We start from the raw sequence: 19,598 nt of genomic DNA on the forward strand, positions 1-19,598 counted from the left end.
ATTCCGGACGTCACTCAGTTTGAGAATACAAGTAGAAAGGTAACAAAGGTGCCACATTTCAGATTGAGTTGAATGATAATACCTAATTTGATCTCAAATCCATATAATCAAACGGTTTTTTGTGGCAAGGGGCTGCACGACCGTTTAATGCACGTACTAGGTCTGTATTATGAAACATATCACCACGACCTAGGACATAAAATTTAGGCTTCGTAGTGCTCTGGTATGGGTTAGGATGACCGAGCAGGCTAGCGGCAGGGAAGTTCGTCTTCATGAGGTCCGGAATGGACGATGTCTGCTACATTAGGGGCTGGTTGAAGGTATTAAAATAGATCTTCTATTGCATCTGCCCTTAGACAATAAAGACATTCATCGACAATCGTAGTATAAGCATAAGCATGCGGATTTAGTGACCCAAGTTCTTAGGGGCAGTGGTGGCTGGTCCCTCGGGGGTGACGTATGCCTATCATGCAATCAGCTCCTCTCCTCAGCAAGTTCGTAATCACAGGTTCACGTACCTTAGACATTCCACCGTCAACAACAAAATCATGACCGTTGACGAAGCTGCTTTCGTCACTGGCAAGGAAAACCACTGCATGCGCCTGTTCAATGGCCTCGCCGAATCGTCCGGTCGGGAAGTGCACCTCACGACGGAACCGCTTAGGCTTATCATCGCCCAGCCAGTCTTGCAGGAGCGGGGTGCTGTCATCGTCAGCATGATAATCAGTCAAGCTCAATGCTAATGCAAAACGTACTTTAGCGGGGCGGGGCACAGTGCATTGAAACGGAAGCCCTCCCGAGCATGCACAATGGCGAGTTCACGGGTCAGGGCCAGCACCGCACCCTTGCTGGCAGTGTAAGCCAGCTGAGGGGTGGCACTACCCACTAAGGCAACTACACTGGCAGTGTTGATGATGCTACCCTTAGTCTTCTTATGACGACGGAGACTGAGCACGGCATGCTTGCATCCAAACCACACACCCTTCACGTTAATGTTCTGTGTCAAATCCCAGATCTTCTCTGGCGTGTCCACGGCGTCGGCATCGTCGGCATGCATGATACCAGCGTTGTTGAAGATCACATCGGTTCCGCCCCAGCTGTCTTGAGACTCCACCATCGCTTGTACCTCGGCCTCCTTGGAAACATCGCATTGAAAGGTTTCGAGTCGTGCGGCATTGGGGACAACTTCCTTCACTTTGGCGAGAGCTTTCTCGAGGGCAGGGGCAGAGATATCGGCCATGAGGACATTAGCACCTTCGCGGGCGAAGAGGATGCTAGTCTCGAGGCCGATCCCTCTACACTATATTAGCACGTTGCTGAAAGGAATTGCCTCTAGGGAACTCACCCTGCAGCACCAGTGATTACAGCATTCTTGCCTTGAAGACGACCTACTGGAGTAGCCATTGTGTCGTATTCCTACCCGCAAGCAATGATCAGTGAGTGGTTATCCTCGGCGGGAGAAGGGACTCTAGGATGATGTCATAATCAAGATTTAAGACTCACGTTCAGGGTGATACCCTTGGGGATAACAGTTTCAATCCGACTATGGTTAATTGAGAAGAATGATTCAAGATTGATTAGCAAAAGATAAGTTTATATCAATTGAAGCAGCAGCTGGTGACAACACACCACCAAACGCGGGGCACGTTTATTATCTAAGCTATGGCGGAAACCGTGGAATCAAGTGACATCAAGTGACTTGAAGATAAACTGATAACGAGGAACGGAAGAGTAGAGGATTCTCCTGGTATCATCTTCCTCCTCATTTTCCTTCCAGGACGACACGTATGAAGAGCGCGATGTCCCGACCAGGCTTTCCGGTACTAGGCCCCTCCACACGAGCAAACATTATTAAAATGAAGATGGACAAGGAGGAAGGACGCAGTTTGTCTCCTGGGCGGTCATTTGATCCGCATGACGATAAGGCGCCTGATAACAGATGACCCGCTGTGGCTCCTTCGCTCCGCCCGCATCCTTCTTGAACCGTGATTCTCCCTTGTTTGTAGGTTCATGCCTTCCAACTATTTCCATTCCTAAATTCGAACTGACGTCGCTTCACTGCTAGCTCCAATATGAGCTCTATATCCTCCCCCGAAGTCACACTTGACAATGTCGCCGAGGTCCTGCAGCAAGATACTCGTGTCAAGTTAGCCGGTGTGGATGTCGATGGGATGCTTCGCGGGAAGCTCGTCTCCAAGAAGAAGTTCCTTTCGATCGTGTCGGAAGGCTTTGGATTCTGCTCGGTGATCTTCGGGTGGGACATGCACGATCAGACGTACTTCAAGGAATTAGCCATTAGTAACAAGGAGAACGGTTATCGGGATATTGTTGCCATTCCAGATCTGAGCAGCTTCCGTCGCATTCCCTGGGAGAACAACGTCCCTTTCTTCCTCGTTAGCTTTCACGATCCCGATACTCGGGAGCCTGTGTGTGCATGCCCTCGAGGTCTGGTAAAGACCGCACTCGGCAAGGCTGAGGCGGCCGGATATCGGGCGATGGCAGGGGGTCCGCAAACGCGCTACATCCTCCTTGAGATATGGACAGGCTGACTTCTTTCAGCGGAGTATGAGTTTTATCAGTTTCGTGTACCGGAATCCCATCCATCTCCCGAGCGCAGCGCGTCTGCCACAGCGACCTTCTTGAGAGAGAACCCCGTTGAAGCATTACCTTCCTTGACCGAGGGAATGTTCGGATACAGTTTGACCCGCCCTATCCATAACCAAGATTATTATTACGGTATTTTCGATGCGTGCGAGCAATTTAAATGCGACATTGAAGGATGGCATACAGAAAGTGGACCCGGGGTGTTTGAAGCTGTGAGTGCTCTACCTGGGGCTTGACCCGCCAATGTTGACGTTGTTAGGCGCTACAATTCGGAGAAGCCAAGGAGATGGCCGATAAAGCAGGACTATTCAAGTAAGCCAAATATGGGATCGATTTGACCCATATTAACCGCGACACAGATATGTTGTCAAATCGATTGGAACCAAGCACGGTATCACACCCACTTTCATGGCAAAACCCCGGCAGGGATTGCCTGGTAATAGTGGCCACATGCATATCTCGCTCGTTACCAGTGATGGAAAGAACGCTTTTCTGCGCGATACCCCGGACCCATCTCCACCGTACCCCGATGTCGCCCATCTTTCCGACTTGGGCAGATATTTCTTAGCGGGCGTTCTCACGGGTCTCCCGGATATTATGCCTATGTTTGCGCCGACCATCAACTCCTACAAACGGCTGGTGGAGAATTTCTGGGCCCCCGTCACGGTTTCGTGGGGCCTGGAGCATCGGGCGGCCTCTATTCGATTGATTACACCGCCGACAGGTAGCCCCAAGGCCACCCGGTTAGAAGTGCGAGTTCCTGGAGCAGATGCCAATCCGCATTATGTCATGGCGGCTATTGTCGCATTGGGATGGCGGGGCGTGGAGAAGAAGCTGGAGATCCCTGTACCCCCGCTATCTAAAGGTGAGGAGATGGGGGGTGGCAGCGACCAGGGGGTGCGTCTGGCCAAGTCCCTCAAGGAAGCGGTCGCCGCGTTTACGCGCGAGGGCAGTGTCGCACGGGAGGTGTTTGGGGATGCTTTCGTCGACCATTTTGGTGGCACCCGGGAACATGAAGTGCGCCTGTGGGAAGAAGCCGTCACTGATTGGTATGTTTGGATGTTTGCATTCATCTAGTCTTCGCTGTGTACTGACCATGCTCTAGGGAGGTGCGGCGATATATTGAAACGGTCTAGACTTTGCCCCGGCTGGCGGATATGACATAGAGTTATTAGATACCAATGAATTCATTTTTAGCGTTGTCTGTGCTCTGCAGAGCTCAGAACTCTCGGGGAGACTTTTGGATCAACCAGAGCACAGCAGTATTTGACTGCCCGTGTCATCCCGATCCTTGGACTCCCGACAACCGGGAGTGAAGATGATGATTCACAAGCTACAACATCACATGCTCAGAGGATCACATGCCATTCTCTCACGTTGGGCGAAAGGGACAAAACAATTAATTTCAGTCCCAAACACAGGTTACTCTGTAGTATGGTAGTATGGTAGTATAGTTGAGGACTACTTCCTGGCACTGGAGTCTTAACTCCTGATCCGGTCGGAGTCTTGATACCCATCGTGTTGGGAGACCGAACCGAAAGATATATTTTCCATGCCGTGACTCCGTCCTATAAGGTTGGCGCAATTAGGTTATCTTATCGTCGCGCGACCATATCGGAATCAATCGGTAGCCTGAGGCCAGACCCATGGACCTTTTCGTGGTTGCAACAAATCATGGTGACGATCGGGAGGGCCGCGGTTGTGAGTGGAAGACTCGGATGTGCGGGGAGTTTATTATCTTTTTCCCTCGGTAGTTCCTGCGAGCTAGAAGTGAGTCGCCTGGAAAACAGTACCAAACCGTACGGTCGTGGTCATGATCGACTGGACTCGGTAAAGACGGATAGCCAAAGCAGCCAGAGAATTGGCACATCCCGTAGATTCTGGCCGGTCGCAGTAGCGAGGCGGATATAAGTATAGAGTAGTAGTCATCTTGTGTTCTAATATCGATAAAGAGCTTATCGGTATACGGCGGCCCCCGGGTGAGGGGATCGAAACGGACGTGGGGAATTATCGGCCGAGAGCGACAGACGCTGTCAGACAGGCCTGGTCGTGTATCGGTATTACCGGGCCCCATACCGACTCTCCGCGGCAAAGTCACGGGATGCAGCTGGCAGCTCTCCAAACGGCATCCCGATTAGGAAGTTTCCGCTCATCCTGGCCGATATCGAGATGCGACGGTGGCCAGTGACTGGTTCCGGGCCTATCGCAGGTCCATTCACCATCGAATGGGCACTCCTGAGAGACTGGAGCATGCTGAAATACAATACACTGCGTTACCGTTCCAATTGGAGCTCCTGCCTATCAGGTTGAACCCAGAGTTCCCATCTTTAGCCGCGGTTGTCCATGGTCCTGACGTAGTGCTCCATTGCTCCAGCCGATTGTACTTATATACCCGTTGGTCGTACCTCGGACGCTTCCTGTTTCTCCTTTGTCTGTTTCCAATCTGTCTTCGTACACTTGTTCGTTAGGTATAAAACTAAAACAAGAACAAGGATTACCATCATGAGCCAAATCGACGTGCAGCTCAAGGATGTCGCCATCCTGGGCGCCATCCCCAACGACGCCCGCAAGATCCTCACCAAGGAAGCTTGCGCCTTCCTGGCTATCCTCCACCGTACCTTCAACCCAACCCGTAAAGCTCTTCTCCAGCGCCGCATCGATCGCCAGGCCGAGCTCGACAAGGGTAACCTCCTCGACTTCCTCCCCGAGACCAAGCACATCCGTGAGAATGACGCCTGGAAGGGTGCTCCTCCCGCGCCCGGTCTCGTCGACCGTCGCGTGGAAATTACCGGCCCCACGGACCGCAAGATGGTGGTGAATGCGCTGAACGCCGACGTTTGGACCTACATGGCGGATTTTGAGGGTATGTTTTTCGCGGGGACGTCTTGGTGGAAGACACGCTGACGGTGGAAATAGACTCCAGCGCCCCAACCTGGGAGAACATGATCAACGGTCAGGTCAACTTGTACGATGCCATCCGTCGCCAGATCGACTTCAAGCAGGGCAACAAGGAATACAAGCTGCGCACCGACCGCACTCTCCCCACTTTGATCGCCCGTGCCCGTGGCTGGCACCTGGACGAGAAGCACTTCACCGTCAACGGAGAGCCGATCTCCGGTAGTTTGTTCGATTTCGGTCTCTACTTCTTCCACAACGCCAAGGAGCTGGTGGCTCGCGGGTTCGGACCGTACTTCTATCTTCCCAAGATGGAGTCCCACCTGGAGGCCAGACTGTGGAACGACGTCTTCAACCTGGCTCAGGACTACATCGGCATGCCTCGCGGAACCATCCGTGGTACTGTCTTGATCGAGACCATCAGCGCTGCCTTCGAGATGGACGAGATCATCTACGAACTCCGTGAACACAGCTCCGGACTGAACTGCGGTCGCTGGGACTACATCTTCTCCTTCATCAAGAAATTCCGCAAGCACCCCAACTTTGTCCTTCCCGATCGCTCGGACGTTACCATGACTGTGCCTTTCATGGATGCCTATGTGAGACTGTTGATCAAGACTTGCCACCGTCGTGGTGTTCACGCTATGGTAAGCACCCCTAGTAACGGCAATCCATGCGCGAAGCATGCTAATTGAAACAGGGTGGTATGGCCGCTCAGATCCCCATCAAGGATAACCAGGCTGCCAACGACAAGGCTATGGAGAGCGTGCGCGCCGACAAGCTGCGTGAGGTTCGTGCTGGTCACGACGGAACCTGGGTCGCGCACCCGGCTCTCGCCGCGATCGCCTCCGACGTATTCAACAAGCACATGCCCACTCCCAACCAGCTCTTCGTGCGCCGTGAGGACGCTCATGTCACCGCCAACGATCTCTTGAACACCAACGTGCCCGGCAAGATCACCGAGGAGGGCATCCGGAAGAACCTGAACATCGGTCTTTCGTACATGGAGGGCTGGCTCCGTGGAGTCGGATGTATTCCGATCAACTACCTTATGGTGCGTTTTCCTTCCCCTTCTCTGCAGGCTCTCAAGGAATATCAGACTAACCCCGAATAGGAGGACGCTGCCACCGCCGAAGTGTCTCGCAGTCAGCTCTGGCAATGGACCCACCACGGCGTCACCACATCCGAGGGCAAGAAGGTCGACAAGGCCTATGCGCTGCGCTTGTTGAAGGAGCAGGCCGACAGCCTGGCGGAGAAGGGCCCCAAGGGCAACAAGTACCACCTGGCAGCCCGCTACTTCGCCGGCCAGGTGACGGGCGAGGATTACGCGGATTTCTTGACCAGCTTGTTGTACAACGAGATCTCGTCAGCGGGCCAGGTGTCCAAGCTGTAATTGCGTTATGATTTGTATGATTATACCATGGAGCATTTGATTTCTTAATTTCCTTTGTCTAGTTCCAAACAAGCATCAAGGTTATGTGCATCAGTGTTGTTAGTCATGCCCTATCTGGGGCCTATCAGTATGATGGTTTTAGGGCCTAGTTCAATCATAAATTAACTTGAGCAATATGAAAAGGAGCAATTGTACACGACTTAGAACTCATACTAGCACTGGCGTAGTGGAAGGGTATATATTTATCTGGTTACAGCATTTTCGGGCCTTGTTGCTTAGGGGCTATTGAACTAAGCTATGTACCTCTATAGCGTCAGGATTATGATAGTACGATCCCACCACTAACACAGCAGATAAAATTTACAATTAGCGATGAGGATAAATCAGAACAACTTTAAAAGTTATCCTTTCAACCCGACCCTTTAAACCGCACGACAGAGCCTCCCATCCTGCTGTTCCGTCCATGCCTCGCTCCCAACACACTGACGACACCAGAGCAGACCCTCTGGATCATACTTCTGCTTAATCGCTTGAAGTCTAGCATAGCCAGAGCCGAAAAAGGACCACTGCCAATTTGGCTCGTCTGCGTTTGCCTACATAAGAAATATACTCATCAGCGACGGATGCATACGCAAGTAGATAGACACCTTGTAGTCTCACCTCATTGAAGTAAGCACCCGTATCAGGCGCAAGCTGTCGCAATACATAGCCTTTCTGGTAGGTCATATTGTGAATTACCTGGTCAGCCACAGCGGGAGGTAGGGATTCGTCCCAGCTTTGCGACGTGATGATATGCACAACAGCGTCTCGCCAGGCAGGGTTAAGTGCATTGTCAACGGGTGTCCTGCTACCGGTCATGGTTCCGGAAATCGAAGGAGTCGAGACTCCATCCTATGTGGTTGTCGTCTCAGCTGGAAGTCTTGAAAATAAAAATAAAAAGAAAAAAAGAAAAAGAAAAGGCGGAGTTAAAACTAGTACTCACAATCAGAGGTCCCGAGGTGATCGCCTCTAGAGTCTTCGCAAATAATTCAATATCATTATTGACTACCCTCTGTGGGATGAACCGCGATGTTCTGGCGCTTTGCTTTGTGCCTACTGATTCGATAGCGGGCATCATCTTGACAAGTTCATACCACGGCAATGTGGCAACCGGCGTGAGGCTCGAAGTAGCTGTTTCATTGGAAGCCTCAAAGAACCTTCGCATAGGTGCAAGAAGGTCCCCCACTGTTCCATTATCGGCGTCATATAGAAGCAAAGCACCCTGCAGTACCAGGAGCCCTCCACCCATCGTATAGTACCCATGAACGCCGGCTTCTTGCAAGAGGTCCAAGTACCCGTGGGCCCGGGCAACAAACCTATACCAGCTCGAAGGACGAGTTCCATTCTTGGCTGACATTGACAGATCGACGAGGGTCACCGATGGCATTGGGTACGCTTTCAGGGTAACAACTGAGTATAACCCCAAATGTCCCTCCACCGCCTCCGCGGATGGCCCAGAAGAGATCTTTGTTCTGACAAGCATTGGCCGTTACCAATTCGCCTCCGGGCGTTACCAGGACGGCCTCGATGATATTGTCGGCTCCCATGCCATAGTTGCCGGTGGCCAGGCCATGGCCACCACCCGTCGCCCATCCCACGACACCAACATCCTATGCATTCTTGTGAGCTTGGATTCGAGGCACTAGCAGTTTATCTTACAGCATTGGTTCCGCCCACCGCGATGGCGTTGTGCTTCGCCATTGCTTTAAATAGCTCTCCATCTTGTACACCTGCGCCGAGAGTGACTGCCATTTGACTTTCGTTTACCCCTGTTTGAGTCTCGCATGACTGAGGCTGGAACGTCTCATGGAATTGGATTTGTTTCAGATTATGAGTCCAGATGCTACAAAAACGTTAACCAGGCGTGTTTCTCTCATTGGATGGATGAGCTTCACGCACGACAAGCTTCCATGGGCCGTGCTAAAAGCAAGTCAAGTTAGCCAATCTGAATCAGACAGCAGGGAAAGACATCAAAATAGAATATCCCAATGTACAGACTACAATAAACGTACCTTCTTTCAGAACCATGTCCAGTGTTTTTGATATTCAACCGCAAGTTCCACCGCCGTGCAAACTTCAGCGCAGCCTGCACATGACCAGCCTCCGTTGCGTTCACGACATACGGGGGATAGTTTCCAATTGAACAGCCCTTCTCCCCGGCCCGGGTATTACCTGTGAGACTCGTTCCGTTTGGATATATGGGGTTGCAGCTGTTATTCGCCCACATGGGGTCATCGATACTAGCCGGATCAGCAGAATGCAAGGCGGAACTTGTCCAATTTGCGATAACAGCATTGCAGGCTTCAGCATTATAGACAGGCTCAGTCTGGTAGCATACTGCGGCTAGGGGGACGGTGTGAATAAGGTGGCCCAAGAGTGTTTCGTTGAGGGATGCCCATTCTATGTTGGATGGCCAGCAGGGGTCAGAGGGTGACTAGCCTGTGTGAGAATTTTTCCTACGTGAGTGGTATTGAGAGAGGGATCACTTACGCATTTGCATTCTAGCGCGGTGATTAGCTGGGAAGCTGCCAGGATCAGAGCGATGAGGTGAAACATGATGGGTGATGATGGTTGAAGCATTCTTCATGGGATAAGGGGGGCTTATTTATGCTCGGATACGTCTGCCTAAGATCAATACCACCCCTGACCTCATACATATTATGGGATTATTTTCCCACGGACCCATTTTCTTGTCACTTGGATACTATACATCTGCTTGGGTCGAAGCGGGCCTTCGCTAGAAAGGGAAAGGTGTTTGGTAGGGCCCGAATACGAATAAATTCCCTATCCGGCAACCCCACCATCAAGCCCTAAGCATAAGTTGAATACCGTGTCAAAGCTCAGGCGTCATCAGAGAATGATCGTGTATCCCGCTAGCTCTATGCTTATTTCCCGGATTGGAAGTTAACAGCATGTTATACGTGAACGCTTGCTGCTGATTTACACATATAAGATCGCAAACTGTCACCACACACCAATGATCACACCGGCGATCTCTATTGGCTATACTACATATAATCCTTTCCAAGCCTTGGACCTGGTTCACAACATTCCTCCTCTCGAGCCCTTTTCCGTGAGATGTCCTGCTTATAGACGATGAAGGTAAGGGCAGACTCCAAACGGACAACACGTTCCCGCCGAGCTCATCGGAAACCCCGTAACGGCCGGCCAGAACATGTGATGGGCGAGATCTACCGGCCCTTCAATGAGCAACAACGGGTCTGGCTGCAGTGGCCGGCTGATCAGATCGGATGGCCTCCATCAGGTACGGTGGATGATGCTCAGTGTGTCAGGGGTACTCATCCAGGATCCGCTTGAAGTACGTGGATTGTTCGAATCGCTGAGGTTCTTGGACTGGCCGTACAACTCGGCTGTTCGAACAATCTAAGCAATTCATACAAGATAATTGAAGCTTTCTTGTCAAGCTGAGCTCTCGTTCAAGCGATCAGCTATCGCCCCTGCTGTGGCTGAGTTTCAGAAGGCCGAAGGAGAGACAGCGCTTGTAGCTCGGCGCGCTCAAAAATAGCAAGAGGCAAGGAGCCTCAGGCAGAGAAGAGAACCCGAACGGCCTAACGACTAGCTATCAGGAAAGCCCAAGAACAAACTAAACAGGCTAAGGATCCCCAGATGAGAGGCAAAAAGACCTCGTGAGGATGATCCTAGGAGGGCTTCACAAAGCGTTGACCGACGCTCAACAACAACACTACCATGTTATACAAAAGAAAGAAAGGTCAGCGAATAAGTACCAGCAAGGAAAGCGGGATTAATTGCTTTTGAACAAGACTCCAGCTGTTGTTCGACGGCGGTCTAAAATGCAATGGGCATAGTAGTTGTTGTTAGTATTCAGGGTCCAACATGCACCAGACCTAATTCGCCTACACTAGGACCAAACAAGTTTAGGCTGCGGATGACCCAAAGGAGTAAGCGTGATGTCTCCAACACTTGCAACTGCTTTCCCCGGCTTTTCTCTTCTTCTTTTCCCTGATACCTTCCTGATGCTGTCCACAAGAATACCGGACATCTTCGTCGAATACAATTACACATCGCAATCAAACGAACCAAGCGGATCGGCCCTCATGGCGTAAGCTCCGACATGTCCGCCCTCTGATTGGCCCATTCCGGGTCTGGCCCGTTTGGCGGCAATGAACAATCATTACTATTTCTGGTGGCACACACTGCACGCCGTTTCTCCTTTTCCTCGAACATGTGGAGGTGACGCACCGACGACTGGTTAACGCTGGCTTACTTTTTTCTTCCTACACTCGTTTCTCCATGCTTCCTCGCGCGTAAACATCATGCCGCCTCCCCCTTTCCGGGACACACCATCATCCGCCAAGAGCTCTCAGCGGTACACTCCGTTGCACGAATCGATCCCCGAAGAGTTCAACAACAAAGATTACGGCTCGGACGCTGACTCCCTTCCCCTCTCCGACCCCTCTGATGGCGAGGATGACTCCGACATTAAACTCCGTCGTGTAGACCGCAACGGAGCCCGCAGTAATGCAACGACCGCCTATGTGCCCGTCGTGCGAAAGTCTGGCGACGTCGAAGCGTACCTAGACAGTATAACCGAGGCAGAGCAGGAGCTGCTCTCGGCAAGTCGACAGTATGACGTCGAGGATGACGATGATGATGATTCGGATGGATACGGGGTGAAAAGGGGGCAGAGGCAGGGGTTACTACAACGGACAGGCGGTCGTCGGACAGGTTGGCGGACGGTCTATTACTCGAGATATTGGTGGCGCATATTCATTGGTGTTGTGGTGGTCTTGGTCCTCCTGGTGTTGATATTCCTGAGCCTTGCGAGATCGAGGCGGGCTGGGGAGGACTTGGATTATGTATGTTGTCTTACTGTCGTCTATAAAACAATCGCGGGGATAAGGTGGGGTATGCTGACAAGTCACAGTCAATGATTCCGGCGGAATCATGGTTTCCTACTCCACGGGGCGGGACCTTAAAGGAATGGGAAACGGATTATCAGAAAGCGGCGTTGTTGGTTGGGAGCATGACCCTCATCGAGAAAGTCAATATCACGACTGGGACTGGTTGGAGAATGGGCCTCTGTGTGGGTAATACGGGTATGTCTGTTGTATGCCCTTCTGTGCGAAACCGTTTACTTACATGCCTAGGGCCGGCCAAATCCGTTCACTTCCCGTCTCTGTGTTTACAAGACGGTCCGATGGGAATACGATATGCGGATCACATTTCAGCCTTTCCTCCTGGTTTGACTACGGGAGCCACCTGGAATCGCGACCTAATCCGGGAACGAGGGATTGCGCTAGGGCTGGAGGCACGCTTGAAGGGCGTCAATGTCCTTCTCGGACCGTCAATGGGACCTCTCGGAATGATGCCCGCAGGTGGACGAAACTGGGAGGCTTTCGGTTCTGACCCCGTGCTGCAAGGAGTTGCTGCGGCGGAGACGATCAAGGGCATTCAGAGTAACGGCGTCATGGCTACCGCCAAACACTTCGTGATGAACGAGCAGGAACACTTTCGACAACCCTTTGAATGGGGAATTCCGACCGCGCTTTCATCGAACGTGGGCGATCGTGCCTTGCACGAGGTGTTTGCTTGGCCTTTTGCGGAGAGTATCCGCGCGGATGTGGCCAGCGTCATGTGCGCATACCAGATGGTGAACAACAGCCACGCCTGCGAAAACAGCAAACTCCTGAACGGTATCCTCAAGGACGAGCTGGGATTCCAGGGGTTTGTGCAGTCCGACTGGCTGGCTCAGCGATCGGGTATCAACAGTGCTTTGGGTGGGCTCGACATGAGCATGCCCGGCGACGGCTTGCACTGGGCGGACGGAAAGTCCCTGTGGGGCAGCGAACTGACGCGTGCTGTGCTGAACACGTCCGTCCCCATGGAGCGATTGAATGACATGGTGACCCGTATCGTGGCGGCATGGTACCATCTCGGACAGGACCAATGGGAACGGCCACCGCCAGACGGTGAGGGCGGTCCCAACTTTTCCTCCTGGACGGATGACCAGACCGGTTGGTGGCAACACGCTAGCGCCGAGGCAAACGATCTGGATGGGGGATGGGGTGTTGTTAACAAGTACGTGGATGCTGGCGCAGGGCACGGGGAGATCGCGAGAAAAGTAGCAGCAGAAGGCATCGTCCTCGTGAAGAACAACAATAACACTCTGCCGCTGACCCGTAGCCCGCCGAGTCCTTATCACATTGGGATCTATGGTGACGATGCTGGCCCGGCCTTAGGACCGAATGCGTGCCCGGATCGTGGATGCAGTCAGGGGACATTGGCGTCGGGTTGGGGCAGTGGGACTGTGGAATTTCCTTTCCTTGTGAGTCCCCTGGAGGCTTTGCAGGATGCTTGGGAAGCCGACGTCAATATAACGCCATATCTGCAGAATATGGTGATGCCAGTGGATGTCCAAGATAAAGACTTGTGCCTCGTGTTCGCCAACGCAAACTCTGGCGAGGGATATATCTCTGCTGGGGGCATTCACGGTGATCGTAATGATTTATTCTTGCAGAAGGGAGGCGACACCCTGATTCAAGCTGTGGCTAAAAACTGTCGAGGTCCGACCGTGGTGGTTATTCACGCCGTTGGTCCGGTCGTCGTGGAGTCATGGATTGATCTCCCAGGCGTGGATGCGGTGCTCTTTGCCCATCTGCCCGGTCAAGAAAGCGGCAATGCACTAGTGGATGTTCTGTTTGGCGACGTTGACGCGAGCGGACGACTACCGTATACGGTTGGAAAGAGCCTGGAGGACTACGGGCCAGGGGCACAGGTGCTATATGAGAACAATGCGACGGTGCCGCAAGTTGACTTCTTAGACGCACTGTACATTGACTACCGGTACTTCGACAAATTTAACATTACGCCACGATATGAGTTCGGCTTTGGTCTCTCCTACACCACTTTCGAGCTGTCCAGGCTGTCCATTAAGTCGATGCAATGGAAGTCCCGACTGCCAAAGTCGCGACCGCAAGACCAAGCTTCCCCGCCAAAGTATGATGCTCATCCACCCGTAAACGAAAACGTGCTTTTCCCGGAAGGTTTCCACGCGCTGGCCAAGTACATCTATTCGTATCTGCCATCGCTGGACGGTACGGCTGCAGCAAATTATACACACTACCCGGACGGTTACGACTTGCCACAACAGCCGTCCGAAGCAGGAGGCGGCCTTGGTGGAAATCCGTCACTATATGAAGAAATGGCTAAAGTACAAGTGCAAGTCGCTAACACAGGCACCCGCGCTGGTCAGACCGTGGTCCAAGCCTACGTGTCATTCCCATCGGACGTAGTGGAAGACGGCGACTTGGTAGAGGTGCCAGTGGACGACAAGGGGGAGAGGGTGACCTTTGTGCGCGATAAAGAACGGGTCGAATTTCCGGACAGGGTTCTGCGTAACTTCACCAAGGTTGCCCTACAGCCGGGCGAGAAGAAGACGGTTGCAATGACTCTAAACCGCAAGGATCTCAGTTACTGGAGTGCTCGCCAACAGAATTGGGTCATGCCGGACGGCGACTTTCAAATCTGGGTCGGGCAGAGCTCGCGGGATCTGCCCCTGCACGGCAAGTACTGAAACTGATGCCCCTTCGTTTTTACTCTGTACAGTAAGCGTTATGCGTTGTCATTAACCTTCTTTCTGCACATAGAATCTATCATAGATATTCACATATATCAGTGCTTGCCCTTTTCCCGTGCAGTTCTGTCTCTCTTATTTATTCTTCCTCTTAACCCCCCGCCTCTCGATTCAGTCCTTTGCATTCTGTATTGAACAAACCCAGTGACAGAGGCACCAGCAGTGTGTATTCTGCACCCGTTGTCCCGCTACTGCCCAATCCTCATAGTCTACCAATCTTCTACGTCACTCCTGCTAGCGCCCACAAGAGAGTCCTCTTGTTCTTCCTCTGGCTGTCCCTGTAACACTATCTCGGCCGCTCTTGCCTAGTGATTTAGGTATGGAGTTAGCCGCGAATACAGCCTTTGGGGGTCATTTCACAGTCCGCCGCCTGGGAGGAAACATGATCGAATCAGGAATCTTACCAAGTTCTTGGCATTTGCATCCCGAAGCTCGGGCTCCAAAGTCAATTGCCTTACTGGACTCATATCATCTTCCATTCGCTGTCGGATATCGTTGGTGCTCTCCGCGACAGCCTCTTCAATCATCTTGCGGTCAACAGGTGTTTCCATCGGAAGATTCTCTGAGTCAGAGAGTAGCCGTCTCAACTCCTTAACACGTTTTTGGGACGTTTCTGTGATTGTGTCCGTTTTCTAGCGTGTGGAAGGCCAACTGGTTAGCCTTGATGAAGTCCAAGCTACATGCGGGAGTCAGGGAGCAAGTGCAGAGGTATCACCAACCTGTTGAATAATTTCATTTATTCCAACCTGTGCAGACGCCGAATAATTGCTGAGCTCCTTCTTTTTCTCTTCTACATGGCCGGGGCTACTACTCAGTTGGCCCATCTCGTCGACCAGTTTGAGCCCATTCAAAATGTGATTGGAATCGACCTGGATATACATGTCGGAGATGTCCTCGTACAGAGAAAAGCTAGCGCCAACTTCCATTGCATATTGGAAGATCACCTGTTGATTGTTAGTTCGGTGCAACAGGTTTCCTTTTTCAACTGCCAAGTTTCTTACGTTGATACGTTGTCGGCTGAGCAGTTTCTGTTTGGCGAGCGCTTCTGACGCGGATCCTATCAACTTCGTAAAGGGCTGCACATGGCTTTTGTTTGCCGAGTCTATTAGGGTGGCGACGGTGCTGAAGAAGATCGTCAACCTTGCGACCTGGTCCTTAAGTTGGATCAAGAAGGCAATGCAGTTACGCAACACCCTTCGGACCTCTTCCTAGAACTGGGTTAGAGTCCGCCATCCGAACAAGCTGATCTGGCTTCTTACCAATGTTGTTTTCTGTGTATTAAGGGATGCGATTTCCTGCCGAATCGAGGCTAGTTCATTCTGGAGCTTGAGGCATTCTTGAGTCATCTTGTGGGCCGTCTCCTGTTGGGCAGTGAGAGCATCCAGAGAGATCTGAAGTTTCACTCGGGCACTATCAATAGTCTGCTGGCAGAGGTCTTTTCTTGCCTCTATTTCCTTTGCCGAGTTGTCCGGGATCTTAAACAGTAATGGCGGGCGGCTCACAGCCTGCTGGTTTGAGGCCATCGATTTCGCATGCAGTTTCTGGGCCTTGGAAAGCAGGTCGGCAACGGTCTCCCTCCATTTCTTCACTTCAGGGGAGTCATCATCAAGTGCCTTCCAATTGACATCTCGAGACTTGTTACGTTCGGCGTCAAGCTCAGTTGCGACCTAGAGAGTTAAAATTAGCACCAAAGACATCAATACCGGGTGGGAGGGGCCCTCTTACTTTCAAGGCGTCGCTGAGAATGACCCGCAACTTCTTTCCGGTAGAAGTATGCTCATCCCGGGCCTTCTCGATATCTGTGTCCGTGCGTTGCAACAGCAACTTTACCTGCTCCAGGTTCATACTTGGTTTCTTGGTTTCCTTTCCTTGGGTCTTCTCCGTCTTCCCCTCCGTTGTCTCTTTCTTCTCCCCCCCCTTTTCCGGGGCCTTCTCTTCTTTGCGTTCCCCACTAGCACCAGTTATTAAACTCCAGTCGATTTTTTTCTCGAGGAGCTCATTAAAGGCCTCTAGGCACTGGAGGACTAGTGGGCATCGCACAAATGCTGGGTCAGTTTTCGCTGGAGACTTTTTCTGCGTCTGCCCACTTTTCTCGCTACTTTTCTCGTCCGCTGTGGCGGAGGCTGGCTTGGTGCCTGATTCCTTGTTCGCCGAAATAACGTCTTTGACTGTTTCGGCGCCGAGCCCCAGTGCAGACGCTGGTGATGCATATGCAGCTGCTGCAGTCGCTGCAATCTTCACAACGCTAGCTGTAAGTTCTGCACCCATCATGATAAGTTGCTGTTTCATTAGGTCGTCTCTGCGATATTATTAGCGTCACTAGGCATATCTGCTCGTAACGGCGTGACATACTTGGTGGGGAATTCGTCCATGGTACGATTGTACGAGTCTAACGCATCCTTCACCTTCTTCTCCTGCGCCTGTACCCTTTCGGTCTGCTGTTTGACAAGCTTGTCCTTCTCTTCTTTGTATATGGCGTTTGCCTTTTCTTTGCTGAGTATATTCTGAAACAACGCTGCATCTGCGCTCTCCTTGTCCTGGCAGGCTTCATGTAACTCCATGATATAATTCAGCCACATGGCAAACTCCTTTTCCATCGCTACAGAGTCCTCGACGCAGCTGGAGGCAAGTGTCTTCAACGTATCTAACATTATCTCTGTCGTGTCGGGTTCGAAGGGCTCAGTTAGCAGATACGACGTGATTTTCTTGATCTATGCCGAGTTAGGTCTCGTCAACAGCCGGGATTCTGGATTATCATCTCCTCTCACCGTTGAAATCGCTTCCCTAGAATTTACACGGATTTTGGTCATGCTATTACGCGCCGTCATGAAAGACAAGCGGCCTTGGTTGGACACCTCGACCAAATGTGCGGTGAGATGCGAATACCTATTTTTTAAAAAAAATAAGAACTTGTCAACAAAGCATGTTCCATTCATCTCGTGTATTACAAGACCTACCCTTTAAGATATTTAAATCCTCCTAACGGAGGCTTGATTGTGGTGGTCCGCGCAATCTCGCTTGAGGCTACCAGGCAGCACGAGCCTAGAAGCTCAAGACAGACAGGCGCTGCACTGAGCATACCTGCCCAGTTATGGTCGACCCAGGCTTTCAGCTTGACATCTGTTCCAACTGTGGTCAGGCTTGATCGTGGACTCTCTTTTATTTTTATTTTTCCTTTCTCCAATTTCGGGGGGTCGATCACTGACCATTGATGTAGTCGCGTGCTGTACCAGGCTTCGCCGCAGCGTAGACGAGCTGACCCGCAGTAATGGAAGTGTTAGGCGTAACAGTCATGGCTATTTAGCGGTGCGAGGTATAAGTAGCTTGGAATTGTAGATACTCCTTTATGGATGAGATTCGTTCAAAGAAGGGGCAATTGTCGAGGCGATTGTTTTCAACCAGGCGAAGAAGATTCCTTGCTCTCCTTTTTAAATGTGAGTTAAATCCCCCGATCACGGAATTCTGTTAGACAGCCTACTGTTCGATTATAGCAATTGGGCTCCACCAATCTTCTCTCTGGTATCGTTACATTGTTGACGTCGTGGTTCTTGCATCCAATGATGTCTACCCACCACGATCAACGGCCCGCAGCCGTATGGCTGGCTGAAGATCACATTCTCCCAACAAAAGAAAACACCGTACGGAGTACTCTGGAGCATCTGCATCTCGTCGATCGTTCAGCTCGCTATCAAGCGGTTCCGGGCGGCGCAGCACCGATGGTGTACTATGCAGATTTGTTGGTGGTGGGGGTGTGGAAGAGGACAAAACACGAGGGGGTTGAATAAACACCAATAGAATACATAGGGAGGCAGGCAGATTCATTTACTTTCTGGCTTTTTTCTCCACTTCAGGCATTCAGGTGCAGCGAGGTGGTGCCAACGCAACCATGCACCATACTATAGAACAGAGTTTGAGTGATCCTCAGCTGAAAAAAAAGAGCCGAACGAAAGGTGGATCCATATGCACCCGGAGTACTCCGTTTACTGAGGGAAGGCGTGTGCCAAGCTGGTGTATCCACTCTCTGCCGGTTTTTGTAACATGAGCGATTGTGAGGCTATTCAACTCTCATGGCATCAGAGCACCTAAACCGTTTGGTTGAGGATATTCAACACTGGGTGTCGTGGAAAAGGCCTCACAAAACACCCCTCTCGGGGAGCTGTCGCGCGCGTGGGGGCAATCATAAGAATTTATCACATTGTCACAGCGGGGCGAGCTGGACATGTAGATCAATGAGTGGAACCGCAGAGGATCAACATTCTCTTGTACAGAGTACTATGTTACCCCTCATGCTACAGTGGGTAGCTTTACAGCGTGAAATTCACCAGCCTGTATGAAAAGTCTTGGCCATCAGTGGAGTACTTACTACTATATGGGTCCTCGTCAGTCACGCAGCAACGTAATAAATAGCGGCCTATATATTCGTTAATAGTTTCCTTCCTCGGCTCCATTCGTCTGGTACTCTCCCCCCTTTCTGCAGTATATTGCTGCTTGATAACGTGCCGAAAAAAGGAAAAGAAAAGAACCCCCCCTAACCCGATACACAATGGAGTTCGACACGTACGAGCCAGTGAACACCCTGGAACAGATCGACTCGATATACCCCCGGCTTACCGAGGTAATCAACAATGTTGACAGTCTAGCTGATGCAGAAGGTACCCTCGAACAAGCAAGGAAGGAGTCTGTACATGTCACAATTGAAGCCTATCGCGCACTCCATGAGCTCAGCAGCCAATTCCGTCCAGAACCAGTGGACGCAGAGACTTACAAGCTCGGCCCGGAGTTCCTAGAGACGGCGAAACGCGTTTATGACCTCTTCCAAAAGGCACTCCAGAGTGTTGAAAAGTGGGACGCCGACATACGTCTTTTGCACGAGAAGGTCGGTATCGTTGTCCGTTTTATGAATGCCGTTCTCTGACATCCCAGTCCAGTGCACCGAGTACACTAGCCAGGTAGCGTCCGTTACTGTCAGAGCGACTGCTGCCGACAAATTTTTGCTTTCTACACTCACAGAGCAAATCAACACGATGCACGAGGAGTTGAAGGAGAAGGGAA

General features: G+C 51.5%; 5 protein-coding genes across 5 annotated transcripts; 3 read left to right on the forward strand and 2 right to left on the reverse strand.

Moving 5' to 3' along the window:
- Positions 1-281: 281 nt before the first annotated feature.
- Positions 282-1,416, reverse strand: ANOM_000694 (putative short-chain dehydrogenase/reductase family protein). The gene is made up of 4 exons (XM_015545952.1): positions 1,346-1,416; positions 756-1,295; positions 519-702; positions 282-463 (listed from the first exon to the last, which is right to left on the reverse strand). Exons 1-4 carry the CDS (start codon positions 1,402-1,404, stop codon positions 407-409), a joined length of 840 nt encoding a protein of 279 aa, XP_015411852.1. The 5' UTR covers positions 1,405-1,416; the 3' UTR covers positions 282-406.
- Positions 1,417-2,072: 656 nt separating this feature from the next.
- On the forward strand, positions 2,073-3,808 carry ANOM_000695 (glutamine synthetase family protein; the record flags this gene model as incomplete). Its single annotated transcript, XM_015545953.1, has 5 exons — positions 2,073-2,505; positions 2,560-2,816; positions 2,864-2,916; positions 2,964-3,653; positions 3,710-3,808. 5 exons carry the CDS (start codon positions 2,073-2,075, stop codon positions 3,738-3,740), a joined length of 1,464 nt encoding a protein of 487 aa, XP_015411896.1. The 3' UTR covers positions 3,741-3,808.
- Positions 3,809-5,032: 1,224 nt separating this feature from the next.
- ANOM_000696 (malate synthase) lies at positions 5,033-7,052 on the forward strand (the record flags this gene model as incomplete). Its single annotated transcript, XM_015545954.1, has 4 exons — positions 5,033-5,467; positions 5,521-6,146; positions 6,200-6,553; positions 6,614-7,052. Coding segments are annotated over 4 exons (1,665 nt in total), but the record flags the coding sequence as incomplete, so codon positions are not given.
- A 262-nt stretch (positions 7,053-7,314) lies between these two features.
- ANOM_000697 (uncharacterized protein) lies at positions 7,315-9,487 on the reverse strand (the record flags this gene model as incomplete). The annotated part of the gene is made up of 8 exons (XM_015545955.1): positions 7,315-7,485; positions 7,553-7,783; positions 7,875-8,396; positions 8,446-8,541; positions 8,591-8,774; positions 8,831-8,851; positions 8,944-9,365; positions 9,422-9,487. 8 exons carry the CDS (start codon positions 9,485-9,487, stop codon positions 7,315-7,317), a joined length of 1,713 nt encoding a protein of 570 aa, XP_015411879.1.
- A 1,739-nt stretch (positions 9,488-11,226) lies between these two features.
- ANOM_000698 (beta-glucosidase) lies at positions 11,227-14,486 on the forward strand (the record flags this gene model as incomplete). The annotated part of the gene is made up of 3 exons (XM_015545956.1): positions 11,227-11,769; positions 11,838-12,009; positions 12,061-14,486. The coding sequence occupies 3 exons, from the start codon at positions 11,227-11,229 to the stop codon at positions 14,484-14,486; spliced, it is 3,141 nt and encodes a 1,046-aa protein (XP_015411847.1).
- Positions 14,487-19,598: the final 5,112 nt, after the last annotated feature.

This window comes from Aspergillus nomiae (assembly GCF_001204775.2).
Source record: "Aspergillus nomiae NRRL 13137 chromosome Unknown contig00007, whole genome shotgun sequence".
Taxonomy (NCBI): Eukaryota; Fungi; Ascomycota; class Eurotiomycetes; order Eurotiales; family Aspergillaceae; genus Aspergillus; species Aspergillus nomiae.